Source organism: Lactuca serriola, chromosome 7 (assembly GCF_051521515.1).
Source record: "Lactuca serriola cultivar US96UC23 chromosome 7, Lser_US96UC23_V15, whole genome shotgun sequence".
Taxonomy (NCBI): Eukaryota; Viridiplantae; Streptophyta; class Magnoliopsida; order Asterales; family Asteraceae; genus Lactuca; species Lactuca serriola.
In genome coordinates, this window is record NC_136414.1 from 151,666,009 (window position 1) to 151,686,206 (window position 20,198).

The 20,198-nt window shown below is 34.9% G+C and overlaps 1 protein-coding gene across 1 annotated transcript; it reads right to left on the reverse strand.

Annotated features, from left to right (window-relative positions):
* Positions 1-1,316: 1,316 nt before the first annotated feature.
* Positions 1,317-3,099, reverse strand: LOC145062680 (leucine-rich repeat protein 2-like). The gene is made up of 7 exons (XM_079010266.1): positions 2,873-3,099; positions 2,558-2,690; positions 2,391-2,462; positions 2,164-2,307; positions 2,003-2,074; positions 1,850-1,921; positions 1,317-1,721 (listed from the first exon to the last, which is right to left on the reverse strand). Exons 1-7 carry the CDS (start codon positions 2,949-2,951, stop codon positions 1,655-1,657), a joined length of 639 nt encoding a protein of 212 aa, XP_078866392.1. The 5' UTR covers positions 2,952-3,099; the 3' UTR covers positions 1,317-1,654.
* Positions 3,100-20,198: the final 17,099 nt, after the last annotated feature.

Sequence of the window (20,198 nt, forward strand, 5' to 3'; positions counted from 1 at the left end):
CCGAAAAACCCGAGAACCGAATAAGCCTAATATAGATACCCGAAACCCGAACCAAATTGCATATTCGGGCCTAATTCGGTTCGGTTATGTTCAGGTTTTCGGTCCAAACGCTCATCCCTAATGGGGACAATTACATGAGGGGGATGAATTATTTTATATATCCGACATCTTGATAACCTGTGAAAATACATGTTGTGATACGACTTGTTGATATCTTTTATCAAAACGGTTCACAATCCCTAAACGAAGAACGTGAACCAAATGAACAACCGATTATGAAAACGTACTCATTTGAAAAAAATAATGGCTACCCAAGATACCATATACCAAATAATAATGTAAAAAATCAACCATATAAAATACAATCCATTAAAAAATAGAGATTTTCATGGTTTCACTACAGATACGATAGTGTACATCAACAAGAGAAGCTGGATCTATCTTTATTCCAACAAGAATCCAAACTAAGCGATTACAAAATATCAAACCAAATAGCAATGTGTTTCCATGATGTAAGCCCATTAAAATCAGTCATTAAACTATCGTTCACACGTGCTTCTATATTTACTCCAAATACCCAAATACAAGCCCAATGTTGTGTTTGGCGTTAGCTGATAATTTAGCTTATTTTTCAAGTTTTTTTTATGTTATCGTGTTTAGTAAGCCAAAAAATAGTTTATAAGCTAACTTTTTGAAAAGCTACTTAGACTAGCTTTTTATGAGCTTTTTTAAAAATTTTCAAATACACTCCTTAATTAATTATAGAAACACATACTCTTACATATCTTTTTATGTAATTTTATATATTTCAGTTAGTTTTACTAAAAGCTAGTTTTTTATTTAACAGCTAGCTTTTCAACTAACAGCTAGTACGCCAAACATAACTCAAGATGATTACATTTTATTTCTCGAACCCCCTAATTAATCAAAAAAAATGTATTGTTTTAAGGAAATAATACATCTGAATAAAAATCATACCGAAAGTCTACATTGCTCTCAAATGTGTTGCTCATTTGGAAAAAGAAATTAAATATGAAAACCCTAGCAAAGTGTTCGAGTTGTATAGGGTTTCCAAACAAACAACACAAGCAACTACTTTTAGTGTCGATTCCAATGATCTAACATAGAAACCAAACACAGTATAACTGAAGCATGTTTGATGCAGTCTCTAAACAAACGTTCAAAAGCCTCAAAACCTCTGAACAATTAAGAAACCCTACATACTCTTAACCAAGAGGTTGGAATCATTCTACACTAAACCACTAACGATTTAACCATTATGTTGCACTTGTGGTCTTAATTTTAACAAAGTAACCTAAAACCAAACACAATAACTACTATCACAAATTCACAACCCAATCTAACATACATGCTTTGTTTCTAGCCTAAATTACAAATCAAACTTCCAAGACACATCAAGTCTCGAAGCCAAGTCTAAATAAAAAAAATATACCAGCATCAAATCAACTATAATTCCATTAATACGATACACAATAAAAATATACCTTTTCTGTCTTTTAAGATTAATTATAAATACAAAAGACAAATATAGAAAACAGATCTCGGGCTAATGAAAAGATTATATCTTGGTAATGACTTGTTGCAACTACAATGAACATCATCAATAAATCCAAGCATCAACCATTTCCTTAATTTAGCATCCAAAATCATAAGAAACGAGTCCTTGCAGCTCTGGTCCATTTAATTTGTTGTTTTCAAAACTGACAAAAAAAAAACAAAACTATTAATTCCATATAATACGAAAAATAAAGAATGAAAATGGTATATTGCTATGAAAGTAAAGATTAAAAAGGTACAAACTTTAATAAGAGTATTGCAAAAGAATCACCTTTCCATGGGGAAACTTGTGAAAGGACCATCAATAGGTATTGTTCCACAAAGATTATTATTAGAAACATCACTGCAAGATCATTAACAATCACAATCATCAAACATGAACTTATAAATATATTCGTATGAAATATGAATCCTTAAAACTTACAAAATTTTAAGGTTAGAAAGAGTTGTGAGCTCTCTTGGAATGGGGCCTGACAGCTTGTTATTGTTTAATCGCCTGCAAAAAACGATTTATAATCTCATGTTCTTTTCTAAAAAGATCAACTTTTTCCAAAAAAAAAAAAAAAATCAAAATTATATGCTTACAGAAATCTAAGAGACTTCAATTTAGACAATGATTTTGGGATTTCCCCTTCGAAATTGTTGCCATATAAATCCATGCTAACAAGGTTTTTCAAGTTCCCTAATTCTTTCGGGATTTTGCCTCCGATATTGTTCCAGTAAAGCTCCCTGTAATTTGTTAATAATTTAAATTTTTAATCCTCGAAACATATAAAATTAAGAGATTAAAGAGTTGTGAGAGAGAATAATACAAGTATTGAAGATGCTTGAGTTCACCAAGCTCAGAACCCAATGATCCAGAAATGTTGGAATTTCCCAAATCCCTGAAATCGAAAAAAATAAAAACTTTATCCAAATTGAAATTGAAAAAAGAAACTTTAGAAATTGGAAGTTTTATCAAAGAATTTCTCGATCTTACAATCGAATAACATGGCTGTTAGCATCGCAGGTAACATGGAACCAGGTACAAGGATTTACAAGGGTAGGATCCCAGCTCTGTAAGACGTTTTTAGGGTCAGAAAGTTTGCTTCTAAGAGCATGCAAAGCATTTCCTGAAATATCAACATGGAGAATCATAAATTCAACCTGGATATGAGATGGGTTTTGAAGAATTCAATTTAGGGCTCAAAACCCATGAACGATTTCTCAAAACAACATAGATTTAACGCGTTTAAATGGAAAATTTTAAACCCTAAAAGAGAGAGAGAAACAGAATCAGAACCAGTGAGTTTACCTTCGGAATTGGTGCATAGTATGGGAATGAGAGAGAGGGAGACTGATAGAAGGAACAATGAGAAGCTAAAAGACGCCATTTTTATGAGAATTAAAGGATTTTTGGAGTGGGGTTATGAAGAAGATGGGTAGGGAAGAGGTGTATAACTGTATATGGTCAAAGTAAACTCGATGGAAAGGAAAGGACATGGAAAAGTCTCACGTTTTGGCTGTGAACTTGTAATGACTCATGATTGTTGTTGAGCTATTGTTTTATAAAGCACTAAGATTGAGAAAATGACATAAATGGTACCTCAAAGTTTTTTTTTTTTTATATATAATTTATTTATTTATTTATTACCATAGTTACATGCTTTTTTTGTTCTAGTATTGATATTTAATACTTTATAAATTTTCTCAACTTATAAAAGTTAAATTAATTATTTAAATTAGGAAATAATAAATATTGAGTTGTAATGGATTCTTATCAAACGGTGTTCACTAATATAACGCACTATACCACTAATGATTTGTTAATTATAAAGTAAGCCAAATAGGTTATCCATTTTCGAAAAAAGACAAAACACAAGATTATAAAAAATCTTATAATATTGGTGTGGTGTTTGTATGAATCATTATCGTACTAACAATTGTGTTATTTTCTATTTTGAATTTCCTTTTACCTAGATGATTTGAATAAGAATGTTAATAAAAAAGTTTGCTGAAAAAGTTCTTTAATCGTATAGATGTCAATGACATTTAATTTTGTTTTTAGGTAACATTTAACATTTCATGTGCTTCAGTTGACACATGTTTTTTTTTCTTATATTGAAGGTTGTCTATGAAAAAGACCAGGCTGTTTATATCTTATCTTTCCCTTATTCCATCCTTATGACATTGAGATTTTCTTGATGTTTGTTAGTATTTGTTATTTAAAATTAACGAACTCTTATGTTTATATGAAATATAGATATTATTATATATTCTTCTTCGAACTACATCTATATAAAAATAAAGTAATCACATATGACATATGTGCCATGAGGATGAAGTTATGATTTAATGGAAGATATTTGGTATGTCATAACTAAATAAACAATTGCCATGAACGTGATTATTATTTCAAGTACATGAATATTATGACCAAAATAAGGACTACAACGAGGGACACGAGACACATGACAGTTAGAGGACTAAAAGTGCCTATAGAAGAGAGTAAAGGGGTTATTATGAAAATAAAATCAATCTCCTTGACTTCCGTTCTTTTTTGGCGTGTTTATATCTACAACTGCTTTTAGTCATAGTGGGGGTCCACGGTCCACCTTCAGGAGCCAGTGTTTCGGTCAGTTTAGTTTTACTAAATTCATAATTTGGCCACAAATCTTTGGTTTTTTAATAATTTGGTTGCTTTATTTTGCCACCATGTCAATTGACTCAGTTTTGCCTTAATCTGTTAGCCCGTCGATGGAAGTGCTACCCATTTTTTTTTCAAGAAATATATTAAAACAAACAAAATTGGTAAGTTATTTTTCCAAAATTAAACTAAAAGCAGAGCACTTCTGGGGAAGATTTGATTTCAATGAAAGCAAATCAGATTTCAATGAAAGCAAATCAGAGCACTTCTGGGGCAATCCCTACTCACGTGGCCCAACTGGCCACAACTATAACATCCCGATCTCACCGCTCGGCAAGCCCTACTATGCAGATTTCCACATTTTCCGCAACATCACCGACCATGATGGCCTCTATTACGAGGATCCAAAGCCTTGGGCCTCTTAGCCTGGTCCACGGTCGTATGTACCTGCTCCGGCTTCCGTTTCAACTGAAGCTCCAACTCAATTTCCTATTCACGGGCCTCCTCAATCATATCATTAAAATTCAGAAAACCCCGAAAAGCTCACAGACTCTCTGATAACCTCTCTCAGCATGTCATAGTATCTCGTCTTCCTCATCTCCTCATCTGCAGTGTACTGCGGGACCAACAAAGCCCTCTCCCTAAATTTGACGGTAATCTCCGTCACTGTCTCAGTAGTCTAACTATGGTCCTAGAACTCCCTTTCCAGCTTCTTCACCTCAATACCTGGTGCAAACTCACTATGAAATCTCTGAACAAAATCCTCCCAGGTTATCACTTCCATTGCCGTCATCCCTACGGCTCAGGTAACCTCCTTCCACTAGTCTCGTGCTCTGTCCCTCAACAGGCAGGATGAAAATCCCACTTTTGCCTTCTCAGGGAAAAGCTCTTCTGCTGAGCATTCTCCATGCCAGCGATCCAGTGACGACTAGGGATAGGGTCCTTAGCCCTAAGAACTCAGGAGCTCCACAAGCCTTGAACTACCGAAAAGAGGGAGCTCGAGCTTGTATCTGACCCGCAACAATATCAATTGGAGAGGACATGAGCCTCTCATCAATCAACTCCAAAATCCCCTCTTTGATGGTATTGAACAACATAGGGGTAGCACCCAAGATACCGCGAGTAACCTCAACCGAAATGAACTCACGCAGTCTCTTGTCAATTGGTTCAAGACCTGAACCAGAGCCTGAACCAAAACCCGAACCTGAATCTCCTCGAGTAGTCATCACCATCCTTAAACTGAAACACAACATATAAACAATCATCATATGACTCAATAGAAAATTGATGGGGAATCTAGGTTACAACTACAATGCCTTAAGCGGAAAAACAATCAAAACAATTCAATTGATTAGGGCACATGCAACCTAGTTTTGATCTATGTCTTTCACATATTAGCAACATACTATGAACACTAGCATACAAAACTTTCCTATGAACAAACTAATTCATAAGACAAGAAAAATAACCTTGAGATCGTTATTTTAAACAATCTTGAATCCTTATTCTTCAAAACTTTGGTAGCTAGCACTACAAGCGTCGTGCCTCTGATGGTTCACACCCAAGACTAGCAATTAAGGATTATGGAGAGGGTGAAAGAGAATTTCGGCCATAAGTTTTCTAGGGTTAGGAGTGCCGAATTTGTGAAGCCTAAGGCTCTTTATATAGATGAGGTAGCTTAGGGCCAATGCTAGGGTTTAAGGAGGAAACCCTAATCCCTTTGCTTGGTGATCAAGCAGCCCACGAGCCTATATCCAAGAGACCTTGGATGAAAATTCTAGGCCCTCCCTAGAAGTTTTCGTCCAACCTCTTTCAAGGAGGTTATAGATCCTTTTCCTCAACTATCAATAAATTGCCAAATAGCCCCTGCACTATATATTAATCCAATTAATCCCAAAATTAATTCTAATTAATTTCTGATTAATTATTATTCAAATATCATAATTTCTAATTATTATATAATTATCATAATATATTAACAAATTAGATATTCCAATTTATTAATCAAATAATAAATTATTCTCTCTCTCCAACATAATCCTATCCAATTACTAGCTTTGAGGGCAACCTAAAAGGACTGTGCTACTATCAATTCAAGATTATACTAATTATAGTTATGGCTTAGACACCTAATCCAACGGTGTCCCACTTGGATAAGTCTAATAACTATAATTGCTAATATAATCTTCCGAATTGATTAGCAAATTATAGCTACCAAAATCCGTTGTCAAACTCTAACCCAATCAGTTACATGTCCTAAGATAAGTAATCATATAATCCCCCATTCTGCAAGATATCATTCGGATATGAGACATGGAAAAGATTCAATCTCATTGTCCAATACGTTGTTTCCCGATTTCTGATTTGTAATGACAAAGAACTACCAATCGAACACATCAATTTAGTCCTGGCCGGGCCTGACACTATAAGTCAACACCAAATCACAAAGGGGCCCAAAGATATCGCTTTTCCTGTTAAGGCAAAAGGAACAAATAAACTTTGACTTATATGCTTGCACTATTTACTCATCAAATCATGTGAAACAATACATTTTATAACATCAAGTTATTGATGTGTTTACGTATCATCAATTCACAACTGATTCGTAAACTACAACCCATATATCTCCATTTTAAGATTATAAGATATTGTCGTCTCAGAATTACTCGTGATAAATTCCATGAAGTAATTCTCTGGTCGTTGGTTAATCCATTACTAAAATCTCCATTTCAAAGTACTCATGAATATTGTAGCAACATATTGCCATGTCTAAAACCCCTTAGTCAATCTACAATTCAATTCATGATAGTCTTGATTAACTACTTACTTCCAAAAGTATGATCAAATTTGGATGTTTGAATAATCCAATTATTCAAGAAGTAAAACATGCAAAATGAAACACAAATTAAACAATAGACAGAAGGTAGTAATCCAACTCAAATAAATCTCCATTATTTAATCACCAAAAGTCAATTACATTTATTTTGTTACAAGTTTGAAAATAACTATCTAACTACTAAAACTAATATCATCTTTCAGACCAATGCTCCTAGCATTCGTGATAGACCCTACTCAAACCCTTTGTGAGGGGATCTGCAGGATTCTCTTATGATGATACCATATTCACGACAATACGACCTTCTTCTACTCTATGTCTGATTGAATGGTATTTTCTGTCGATATGTCTCGATCTGCCATGATCTCTTGGTTCCTTTGTTAAGGAAACTGCCCATTCCTTATCACAAAAAATCTCCATTGGCTCCTTAATGGATGGAACAACTCCAAGGTCTCTGATGAAGTTTTTCAACCAAATAGCCTCCTTTGATGCTTCGCTCGCTGCTATGTACTCTGATTCACATGAAAAATCAGCCACTGTTTCTTGTTTGGAACTTTTCCAAGTTACCGCTCCTCCAGTTAGGGTAAACACCCAGCCAGATTGAGAACGGAAGTTATCTCTATCTGTTTGAAAGTTGGTGTCACTATACCCAGTTACTCTCAACGTATCACTGCCACCAAGCACAAGGACCCAGCCCTTAGTTCTTCGCAAATACTTGAGAATATTCTTAACTGCTATCCAGTGAGCTCTACTTGGATTTCCCTGATAACGAATAACCATGCTCAAAGAAAAAAGCCACATCAGGGCAAGTACATATGATAGCATACATGATAGATCCAACTGCAGAAACATATGGAACACTACTCATTTCTGCTATCTCTGCATTAGTACTCGGGCTATGAGTCTTACATATTTTGGTATTACTTTAGATAGGAAATTCCCCTTTCTTGGAATTCTCCATTATAAAACTGTTTAGCACCTTTCCCAAATATGTACTTTGACTAAGTCCAATTAGTCTTTTACTCCTCTCTCAAAATCCTCATCCCCAGAATATAAGTATCCTATCCTAGATCCTTCATAGCGAAACACTTTCGAAGCCAAGACTTAACCTCTTGGAAAGTTGGAATTGTTGGATTAGTGTCTAAGTCCATAACTATTTTGGTATGTACTTGACCCGATAGTGCATGGTCCTTTTAGGTTGCCCTCATCAAAGCAACTTGATAGGATGAATTATGGAGAGAAAGGATTAAATATGATTTATTAATATATTATGAGTATAATATATTAAATGAGAAATCATATTGGTTAATTAATATTAGTCAAGAATTAATTGGTAATTAGTTTTGTGACTAAAAGAGATTAATTAAACTTAAGGGACTGGAATTGTAATTATAAGATAATTATAATTTGGGCCATGGATTGCCTTATATTAAGGAGTGGACGAATTCTATGGGGAAACCCATAAGGAAATCGTCCAAGGCCTTAAGGAAAGGGATCCATGGGTTGCTTAGGGCTTAATTGTTAAGATAACCCTAATAGTCTCCTATATATAGATCCCTTATGACCCAAAAACGTGGCTAAGCATCCTTCTAGGGTTTCACACGTTTTAGGGCAGCCTCCTTCATCTCTCCTCTTCATCCTCTTGCTCTTGGTGTTTGTGAACCATTAGAGGAGTGACATTTGTGACTCTAAGCTTTCTAAAGTCAATACAAGAAGGATTTGGGATTGTTATTGCTACATAACAATCAAGGTAATATCTTAAACCTATTCTCATGTTAATATGATTACTTGAATGCTAGAATTAGGGTTTATAGTCTTGGATAACTTGCATGTACAATAGAGAAACCTAGATCCAAGCATTAGGGTTTGTATGAGCACATCGGATGTTCTTATGACCAAAACCCATAAGTGGTATCAGAGCCTAGATTAGTTTCTATTGTATTGATTCTTTGTATGTTGAAAAAATTCGATTTTTGTGTTTCTGGGGGCTGAACTCGCCAAGTTTTCAAGATGAACTCGTCGAGTTCATGCTGACTCGACGAGTCCATGCCTGACTCGACGAGTCAGCTGGTCAGAATGAGGGAAAACCGGGATTTCTTGCTGTTTTTGCTTGAGGATACTTGCTTTATCATATTAGATCAATATAAATCCGATTTTTAGATATATATGAGTATATTCTTGATCTAATTGAAGATATTTATCAATTAATAAAATATTTGTTTCCTTATGTGATAATCAATTAATTATTTTGATTAAATTGGTAAATTGTTTTGCAAGAAATCATTAAATAAATCAAATATATATAATTATATGATTAAATGTTAATTTAGATTATTTGTTATTTGATCCTTGTGTTATGAAATGTTTCATATTTTCCCCTTAGGTTTTATAGTTTAAATTTGACCTCAAAAGTTTTGTTGTTTTGAAATTTAAATAGTTGAAACCCTATTGTTTTGAAAAAGGTTTCAAAACTTGCCCTCAAGTTTTGGAATTTAAATTTTGATTAATAGTTTAATTTTGATGTATATTTAAATTCTAAACCCTAATGTTTTGAAATGTTTCAAAACTTGCCCTCAAGTTTTGAAATTTAAAAGTTGATTAAAAGTTTAATTAGGAATGTTAAATTCTAAAACCCTAGTATTGTTTTGAAAAAGTTCAAATCACACCCTTATGGTTTTATTAATTAATTAAGGTGTATAATTAAAGGAGGTTTAATAAATCCATAAAAGTTTTGGTTTAAAATTTAATTGAATTAAAGGTATAATTATTAAATTTGACCACCTAGTATTTTAAAAGTTGTATAATACACCCTATACTATATATAACATTAAAAGTCTAACATTATATATATGTATGAGTAAAAGTCAGTCTTACCGTTAGTAGACCTCATTCACGAAGCTGGTCTATAAGGGGTGTTTAAGGAAATTGCCTATAAAATGGCGATTGAATGGGTATCCACTCTTCCCCACCGCACTCTTGACTAGTGGAGGGTCGTTAGCCGAACGGGTAGGATAGGAAGAAACCTTCCATTATAAGTATAATGAATTACAAAAGTAACTAAATATTTTACAAATTCCCAATCTTAGTTACTTAGGCAAAAGTGAATTGATGCAATTCCATGAAATTACACTTTGTGCCCTTGTGAAGACGTTAGTGGAGCGTGTGTGGTTTACCGGCAGACTAAATGGTTCTAAGCAAAGGTAGAAAAGGGTGACTCAATGTTTGTCATAGTTCGGTGGAGCTTGTGTGGTTTACCGGCACATCGAATAGGTGACTGTAACATGTGGGGGCACCATGTAATTTGCATGGTTATTCACACCCGCTTTGTGATCCCCGGCATCCTAGTCACAAACTAGAGGGACATATCGAGATTTAAACATGCCATTGAAATGTTCAATGAATATCAAAGGATCTAGGAGTTTTCATAGATTTAAAACTTAAATTTCTTTTTCGTCTTTCATGGTGGAAATTAGTGAATCATCATTCACTTACCTTCAAATGTTCTGCAATTTGGGTTACGGCATCCCTCTCCCGAGTTGTAGAATATTGTGTTGGGTCCTAGCCTTAGTATCTCATTTGGGTGATTTACTAAGGACTCAATCAATCAACTAACTTGAATTCGTTTTCTCCCATTTTGTAGATGTCAAAGTTCGACAACTATGGTCTTCCCAAATCCCGTGGAACAAGCATTCCACATGAAGATGGTATTCCACGATTCGATCGAGGAACAAGAAATCATGCTTCACTTCCTCCACCTCCTCCAATTGTTCTCCCTAACCCACAAGATCGAAAAATTGAAAGGTTCAACATCACTAAAGCCCTATTGGAAATGAAACATGAAGATGGTAAACCCGTGTGTGCCCACATTCTAGGAATGAAATCACACATTGATAGGTTGATTATGTTGGGTGTGTCATTCCCCGATAAGCTGGCTGTGAACTCGGTTCTGCAGTCACTTCCTGAATCATATAATGAGTTCAAAAGAAAGTATTATATGATGGATCATGACTATAACCTTATTGACCTAACTTACATGCTCATTGCTGCTGAATCAGAAATGATTTGGCAAAGAAATGGAGCGTATTTGTTGGGAAAGTCAACCAACCATGCTTCCGAGGACGTTCTAGGAGAACCGACCTGCGTTTGCTGCCAAGAGAAAGGGCGTCGGATACAAGTCTGCCCAAGGAGCCTGAAGAGTCCAGAAGATGGGAGAGACAAAGAGTATGGCTGCGCTTCAGGTAAAATCCACTATCTAACTTCGTTAAGTTCCTATTCATTGATTCTTAATACATGATGTGATAAGATTGCATTTGAATGTTTTGCATGATCGGTGAAAAGAAAGGAAGCTTGGTGAAAGAGCAAGATGAATCTAATCACAAGAAATGGATCTTGATCGCATGGACTTGAAGATTAGATTTTGAGCTTAGATAGTTATGATAGAGTTGTTAGAAATTTTCTTTTTGAAATACATAGTTTTCAATGGATTTTGCATTGTAAGGACAAATGTTTTCCGCTGCTTTTATAAATAAAAGAAATTTTGGTTTGACTTATTTATTTATTTGTTTATTTCCTTGCAATGAAATCGTTATGAAAATTGATGTTTGCATATTTCTACAACAAGTGGATATGATTCTTGTTTATGATGTTTATGGAAAGTCGAGAATTTACCAAATAGGGAGAGTTTCTCATCGCCCGAGTTTCAATTGGACAGAAACTTGGAATCATGCAACTTGGTTGCACGATGAATGAGAAATTTCATATTTGGAAATTAGACTAATTCATTGACAAAGTGTCAAGTGAAGGACTAGGAGATCGAGTACACAAAGTTGTGTGTTGATCAAGTCCACCATAAGAGTAACAATGATATTCGTCATGATTTACTAAAGGTTTAGTAAATATGATTATGCTTACAAGATTAAGTGTAATTATGAATTGATTGAAAAAGTTTAAATCAATAGCAGAACGAATAAGAAGAATCAAGTAGGCAGAAAGATAAAAGTTTCTCCATTCTAAGAAGAAGGGAGAGTACCTTTTATGCTTTATGATATGTCTTAATGATTGAGAACCATATCTCAATTGATCCTCTAAGTGAGTCTTAGTGCAATTGTATGTCTAAGAAGAGGAATCAAGAATTGAAGAAATGGTTAAATTAGAAAGTCAATCATACTTCGTTCCAAAACAAGTCTTAGAGTTAAGATTGCGACATTGAGTGATAAGTATTAAGAAGGTTTATAGCATTCATCAAATATGGAAAAGTTGTGATGTCTTGGATAAGACAAAGACCAACTAGGACCAATTTATGAAGTGTTTTGATAAAAACGACGCTAACTCTTGAATATTTGTTTGTCAAGAAATGGTTATTGACAAGAGAATCTTATATGTCAAGGAGTCAGTGGGAGTCTTAATACTCTTGAAAGGTTTCAAGAACAAATCAAATAAACCTTATCGATCATCACTAGCACCCGAGTTGAGGTTTACAACCTATCGTGTTGACATTATTTTGTTTCTGTGCCATTCCAGTTAAGTTAATTATGCAGCCTATGAGTTCTCGTTTAAATGCATAAAAGGCAAGGACCTTGATCAATTGAAAGTACATTGATAAGAAAAGGTGAGCTGCTTGACTACTTGGAAGACATGGTGGGCAGTTGTGCTACCATAAGACAAGAAATCAAGATTAAGAAAGTTCGGTCCATATGAGTTTGAATTTGTCGTAAACTTTGGTTTTGACAAATTCACATGGATAGGAACACATACACCATTTAAAATCTAAGTGTCATAAGATTTCCTCCTTCATGAAAATGATTGTGAGGAAATGTTTTCACTAAGAAAGATTTTAAGAAGATAGTTATTGTAAAATTGCATTCTCGAATTCGATTATGGTTACGGTATCCCTTTCCATGATTTGAATTGTGAGGATTGGCAATTAGTCTTAATTGTTTAGACACACATATGAACCATCTAAGGCAAAGGTGTATAAGTTCAATAAGCCTTGATAAAAGATTATCAAAGCACTAAGTATTAGAAACATGAACTTAAGAAATTCAATAAGCATTGTTTTTCTAAAAGTTAAGTTGTTTCTGAATACATGTCAAAGCTAGTGGGAGCATAAGTGTTATGTTTATAATAATCATCATGATAGTGGGAGCATAAATGTTATGATTGTATGATTATTAAGGAAAGTATTGCAAGTTGGCAATATTAATTATAGAAAACAAGAGTCATTCTTTGCAAAGTTGTAAGGATGGAATAATTGTTTTGCTATAATTAAGGGAGAGAATATCTAAAGGCTTAGGTTGTGGAATGTTAATAAATTTAGTCAAAGGTATATAGTGTGTTCTTAAAATTTCGATTATGATTACGGCATTCCTCTTCACAATTCAAATTTTGAGAACATAGCAAATGAAATATTATGGCGGAAGATTGATAAAGTATCAAATCTTTATGTAAGACATTATGCATTGTGTCCCATACGCTTCGGGTATAGGATCGATTGCAAATGCTATAATATTTGACCATTCTAAAATTTTCCAAATGTCTAGCGCATTTAGAGGGAAAAAGGACAAGAATCGGTTTTGACTAAGATAATTAAACAACTATCAAAGGACAATCCAAAGTTCGCCGAGGATTGGTCGCTTGTGAGTAGTTGGAAGTATAGTATTGGAAAATATGGAAATGTTTCCATATTGGATGGACCATATCGACATTATTATGAATAGATAATATTCTATTAAGAATGAGTTGTCATATGGAAAATATGGAAACGTTTCCATATTGGGAATTGAATATTGAAAATCTATGACTAGATTAGAAACTTTTATGCAAAAGGATGTTCAAAGGAATGTACTTTGAGTAAGAGACATCATATCTAAGGAATTGTATTGTAACAATTTCCGATAGAGGACTTTGTAATTTCATTGGCAATAGTCTTTGTGACCTAGGTGCAGTGACATTACGAAAGGATCATTGCATAAAATGTTAGAATCTAATATATTCTATAAGTGGCAAGAATTTGATATTCTTTTATTTATGGAAAGGGATTAGGAGTTGTGAAATGAAGAATGATTGGAAATGTGTTCAATTTGATCTATTTCACAAAGTAAGAACCATAGGTAAACATTGTGTACATGCTATGAGCATAGGACAAGTGTAATAATTCAAGTAAGAAGTTGATTACCCGAATCAACAAATAATGAGTAATCGATATGGTGATAAATAAAAGGTGTTTTATTTATGCTCAAAGGTTTGAGGCCATATGGGATTAGTATTATTCTTGTGTTTCACTTTGCATGTTTTGACTTCCTGAATAATTTAATTGGTTTAGAACAGTCAAATTATTCGAACGGGCCACAGTCGCTCATATGTTGGAAGTAGGTATGAATAAAGACTGTCATGAATTGGTGTGTGATTGTCTAAAGAGTATTAGACATAAGCAAATGTTTGCTGCAACGTTCATGAGTGCTTATGAATATGATTTGAGCATTGGATTAAACCCACGCTCACTTGGATCACTCCATGAATTGGATCACGCGTGATTGGTGAGACGATAACATCTTATATTCTTGAAACCGAGATGTGTGAGTTGTATCTTGCAAATCGGTTGCACATTGATAATATGTAAACGCACTAGTAACTTGGTGTTATAAAACATATTGTTGTGTGTAATTCAGTGAGTGAGTGCAGGCAAGCATTGTATCAAAGTTTATCCGTTCCTTTTATCCAAAGTAGGATAAAAGCGATATCTTTGGGCCCCTCAATGATTTAGTGATGACAAACGTAAATGATCGGCCGGGCTAGGGCTAATTTGATTTGTTCAATTAGTCAGTCGTCATAGGATCAGAGTTAACAGTGGCTTTGGAAAGCTACGATTGCAGATTAGGATCTGAAGTCATACGCATAATAGTTATTAGACTTATCCAAGTGGGAGACTGTTGGATTAGTGTCTAAGTCCATAACTATTTTGGTATGTACTTGACCCGATGGTGCATGGTCCTTTTGGGTTGCCTTCATCAAAGCAACTTGATAGGATGAATTATGGAGAGAAAGGATTAAATATGATTTATTAATATATTATGAGAATAATATATTAAATGAGAAATCATATTGGTTAATTAATATTAGTCAGGAATTAATTGGTAATTAGTTTTGTGACTAAAAGAGATTAATTAAACTTAAGGGACTCAAATTGTAATTATAAGATAATTGTAATTTGGGCCATGGATTGCCTTATATTAAGGAGTGGATGAATTCTATGGAGAAACCCATAAGGAAATCGTCCAAGGCCTTAAGGAAAGGGATCCATGGGTTGCTTAGGGCTTAAGCATCCAAATTAGGGTTTCCTTGTTAAGATAACCCTAATAGCCTCCTATATATAGATCCCTTATGACCCAAAAACGTGGCTAAGCATCCTTCTAGGGTTTCACACGTTTTAGGGCAGCCTCCTTCATCTCTCCTCTTCATCCTCTTGCTCTTGGTGTTTGTGAACCATTAGAGGAGTGACATTTGTGACACTAAGCTTTCTAAAGTCAATACAAGAAGGATTTGGGATTGTTATTGCTACATAACAATCAAGGTAATATCTTAAACCTATTCTCATGTTAATATGATTACTTGAATGCTAGAATTAGGGTTTATAGTCTTGGATAACTTGCATGTACAATAGAGAAACCTAGATCCAAGCATTAGGGTTTGTATGAGCACATAGGATGTTCTTATGACCAAAACCCATCAGGAATGTTGTCTCCTATAAGAAGTATGTCATCACCATACAATACCAGGAAGGTTACTATACTCCCATTAGCTTTGACATATACACAAGATTCATCTTCACTTCTAGAGAATCCAAACTCTTTGACCTTCTCTTCAAAGCAAATATTCCATCTGCGAGAAGCTTGTTTCAATCCATAGATTAATTTCTCAAGCTTACACACTCTATTTGGATAATTTTCATCCACAAAACCCTCTGGGTGACTCATGTAAACATCCTCAGCCAACTTCCTATTAAGGAAAGTGATTTTGACATCCATCTGCCAAATTTCATAGTCATGAAACACAACTATGGCTAGTATTATCCTAACATATTTTATCTTAGCTACCGGTGAGAAGGTCTCATCATAGTCAATCCCTGGGGTTTGAGACTTGAAAGTGTGTACCTTTCCATCTATGTTGGTATTCTTCTTAAAGATCCATTTGCACCCAACTGTCTTACTATCTCGTACATTATCAACCAAATTCCAACCTTGGTTGTCATACATAGACTAGATCTTGCTGTCCATTTCCTCTTGCCATTTGTTAGCCTCAGGGCCTGCCAATGCTTCCTTGTAGTTAGAAGGTTCATCTAAATCTACTAGTGAAATATCACTGATAAATGTATCACCATCTGTAGTAATATGGAAACCATAGAACTCAGGTGGCATTTTAACTCTAGTAGAACGTCTAAGAGGTAATGACTCGTCAATTGGTTCAACTGGAATTTCTTCCTCGGGTTGAGCCCTAGAGTCTTCAGAGATTCCTTCATCATTCAACTCTTGAATATCTTCAAAATCAATGGTACTCCTACTATCCTCTTTGCATATGAGCTCTCTCTCTCTCTCTCTCTCTCAAGACTCCCCTTCATGCTACAAAGTTCTCACTAGATCTGTAGAACAAATATCTAAAGGATTTTTGTGGATATCAGATACCTCTCACTTCAAGGTTCAAGCTTGTCATGATTTTATCATCTAACGAAAGCTTCAAAACCCCAAACCTTGATATGTGCTAACGAGGGAACCTTCCCTGTCCACATTTTGTGAGGTGTTTTGGCAACCTTCTTAGTTGGGACAATATTGAGAATGTGGGTGGCAGTCACTAAGGCATACCCCTAGAATGAGATTGGAAGAGAATCTCGACTCATCATGGAACGAACCATGTCCAACAAGGTTCGATTACACCTTTTAACCACATCATTAAGTTGTGGTGTCCTAGGAGGTGTTAATTGTGAAACTATTCCACATTCCTTGAGGTAGTCGTGGAACTCGATACTAAGATACTTACCACCTTTATCAGATCTAATCATCTTTATCTTCCTGCACAACTGATTCTCGACATCATGTTTAAACTCTTTGAACTTTTCAAAGGTTTCTGACTTATACTTGATTAAGTAGATATAGCCATATCTGCTATAATCATTAGTAAAAGTCACATAGAATCGATTTCCATCCCTTATGGTGGATCTGAAGGGCCCACACACATCTGTGTGTATGAGATCCAACAATCCGTCACTTCTTTCACAAGAACCAGTGAAAGGTGATTTTGTCATCTTTCCCAATAAACAAGATAGGCATGTATCATCTGACTTTAAGTTAAATGATTCCAACACTCCATACTTTTAGAGTTGGGAGATGTGTTTCTTGTTAACATGTCTAAGATGACAATGTTGTTGGATTAGTGTCTAAGCCCGTAACCATATTTGGTAAATACTTGACTCGGTTGTGCATGGTCCTTTTGGGTTGCCTTCACCAAAGCAACTTGACTGAAGAAATAATAGAGAAAAAGGTTGTTATGATTTATTAATATACTATAAGAATAATATATTAAAGGAGAAATCATATTTTTTTAATTAATATTGGTCAATAATTAATTAAGAATTAATTCTGTGATCAAATGTAATTAATTAAACTAGAGGGGTTGAATTGTAATTATGTGATAGTTGAAAATTAGAGCAATGGATGCCCCATGGATAGGGTGGACGAATTCAAGGTGATAAGGCCTTACAATTCGTCCAAGATAAGGATTCTAGGCTTATTTGATGGGCTGCTTGGTGGGCAACTAACCAGATAAGGATAAGGACTGAAACCCTAATCTCTACCCTATATAAAGACCCCTTAGGCCTAGGAAAATCGGCCACTTGATCCCTAGATGACCTAGAGCCAATTTTTGCCTCTCCCCCCCCCCCTCTCTCTTTCTTGCCTCTCTATTTGCTTGTGGTGTTTGTGAGCCATTAGAGGTACTACACTTGTGGTACTTGCTTTCCAAGACAAGGAGATTGAAGACTTGTGTTGTTATTACGATATAACAACAAGAGGTATGTAATCCGTTCTACTATGAAGATTTTGAAATACCTAGGTGCATGCTAGGGCTCTTCTTGTGTTCATAAAGTTGTGTATCTAATAGTGAAAACATAGATACAAATCTAGGTTTGCATGCACACATAGGATTGTTTGTATAAAACCCATCAGTGGTATCAGAGCATATGGTTATTTGTTTTCAATAAGAATTATACAATTGTATGAATTTGACACTTTAGGGTTTATGGCCAATAAACCCTAGGAGGCAAGGATTTCGAAAATAGGGTTCTTGAACCCTGTTTTTCGAAAATTTGATAAGGGTTTTCAAACCCTTTTCCTTTGTGCCCAAGATTTCGAATTCTAGGGTTTGCCAACCCTTGAATTTCGAGAGTAGCCTCCTCTCCAAGACAAGATCCTAAATTTTAGGGATTTGGATAATCCCATATCTTGTAATTATCTTTTAATGTTTAAATATGGTAATTAAAGATTTTGAATTATCTCATCCCATGTTTTTCGAAATGTAGAGGGATTTAAGGGATTAGGATAAATTAATTGTTTAATTTAAGATAATCCTTTATGATTTAATAATTTAAATTAATTGTTTAATTAAGATAATTATTAAATCAAGGGGTTTTAATATTTAAAATTTTAATTTAAAAAGTCTTAAATTTCAATATTTAAAAAAATTGAAATTGAAACCCTAGTATTTTAAAATGTTTAAAATACACTCTATACTATACTATTATTACATGATTAATATATATATATATATATATATATATATATATATATATATATATATAACTAAAATGCTAGTCCGATCTATAAGGGGGGGGGGAGGGGAGTATAAGGTTGTAGCCTATAAAATGGCCATTTAATGGGTGTCCACTCTCACCCACCGCTTCCTTGATTGGTGGAGGGTCGTTAGCCAAATGGGTAGGATAGGGCAATCCTCTCCTTATTAATAAGTATAATGAATCTATATAAAGTAACTAAACGTTTTACAAAATTCTCAGTTTTAGTTACTTTAGGCAAAGTGAATTGATGCAATCCCATGAAATTACACTTTGCACCCTTGCTAAGAAGTTAGTAGAGCGTGTGTGGTTAACCGGCACACTAATTGGTTCTAAGAAAAGGTGGAAAAGGGTGACTCATTGTTTGTCATAGTTAGATGGAGCGTGTGTGGTTAACCGGCACATCGAATAGGCGACTAACAATGAGGGTACCATGTACATTTGCATGATTATTCACACTGCTTTGTGATACTCGGCATCCCAATCACAAACTAGAGGGGCATATCGAGATTTAAACATGCCGTTGAAAAGTTCAATAAATCTCAAAGGAATACAGGAATTCTCAATACATTTAAAACTTAAGCCTTTTACGTTTTTCATGGTGAAGAATTAGTGAATCCTCATTCACTTACCTCCAAATTATTTACATGTTGGATTACGGAATCCCTTTTCTAATGTGTAAATAATGTTGTTGGATCCTAGCCCTGATTTCTCATTTTGTGTGTTTAATTAGGGATTCAATTCTAATCAAACTTTGTTCCTTTCTATTTGCAGATGTCTAACGCAAACGCCAACAACGATGCTCCTGGTTCATTCTCGCTAATGAGCCTATGTCAAAAAGTGACGTTTGATGGACCGAATTTCAACAAATGGATAAGATACATTCGAGCGATTGCTCGTTACGAGGACAAAGAATATGTCCTCTGTGAGAAGCTTGAAAAGATCAATCCAGAAACCACTACTCCCGAAGAAATGACCGTCTTTGAGGCCCACGAGCGTGATGCAACGAAAGTTCATTGCATTATGCTGGCTACTATGAATCTTGAACTCCAAAAGTCCTATGAGGACATGTATCCATACGAAATGCACCAAGATTTGCTGGAGAGGTACCACAAAAGCGCTAGGCAAGAGCGCTATGAGATCATCACCAACATGATCACCGCTAAGATGGGAAATGGAGAGTCCCTAACCTTGCATTTGCAAAAGAAGCAGAGGTATGTTGATCGTCTTCGCAAGTTAAATGCTAACTTTGGGGAAGATCTGGCTATCGACATCATTCTCCACTCCTTGCCCTCGAGCTACAACCAATTTAGGATGACCTA

Bases quoted from the DNA above. Each gene is read 5' to 3' on its own strand.
- LOC145062680 (XM_079010266.1), bottom strand. From the start codon at position 2,951: ATGGCGTCTTTTAGCTTCTCATTGTTCCTTCTATCAGTCTCCCTCTCT. The intron at 2,691-2,872 runs GTAAACTCACTG...TTGATATTTCAG, and splicing joins ACTATGCACCAATTCCGAAG to GAAATGCTTTGCATGCTCTT. The intron at 2,463-2,557 runs GTAAGATCGAGA...TTTCGATTTCAG, and splicing joins AACAGCCATGTTATTCGATT to GGATTTGGGAAATTCCAACA.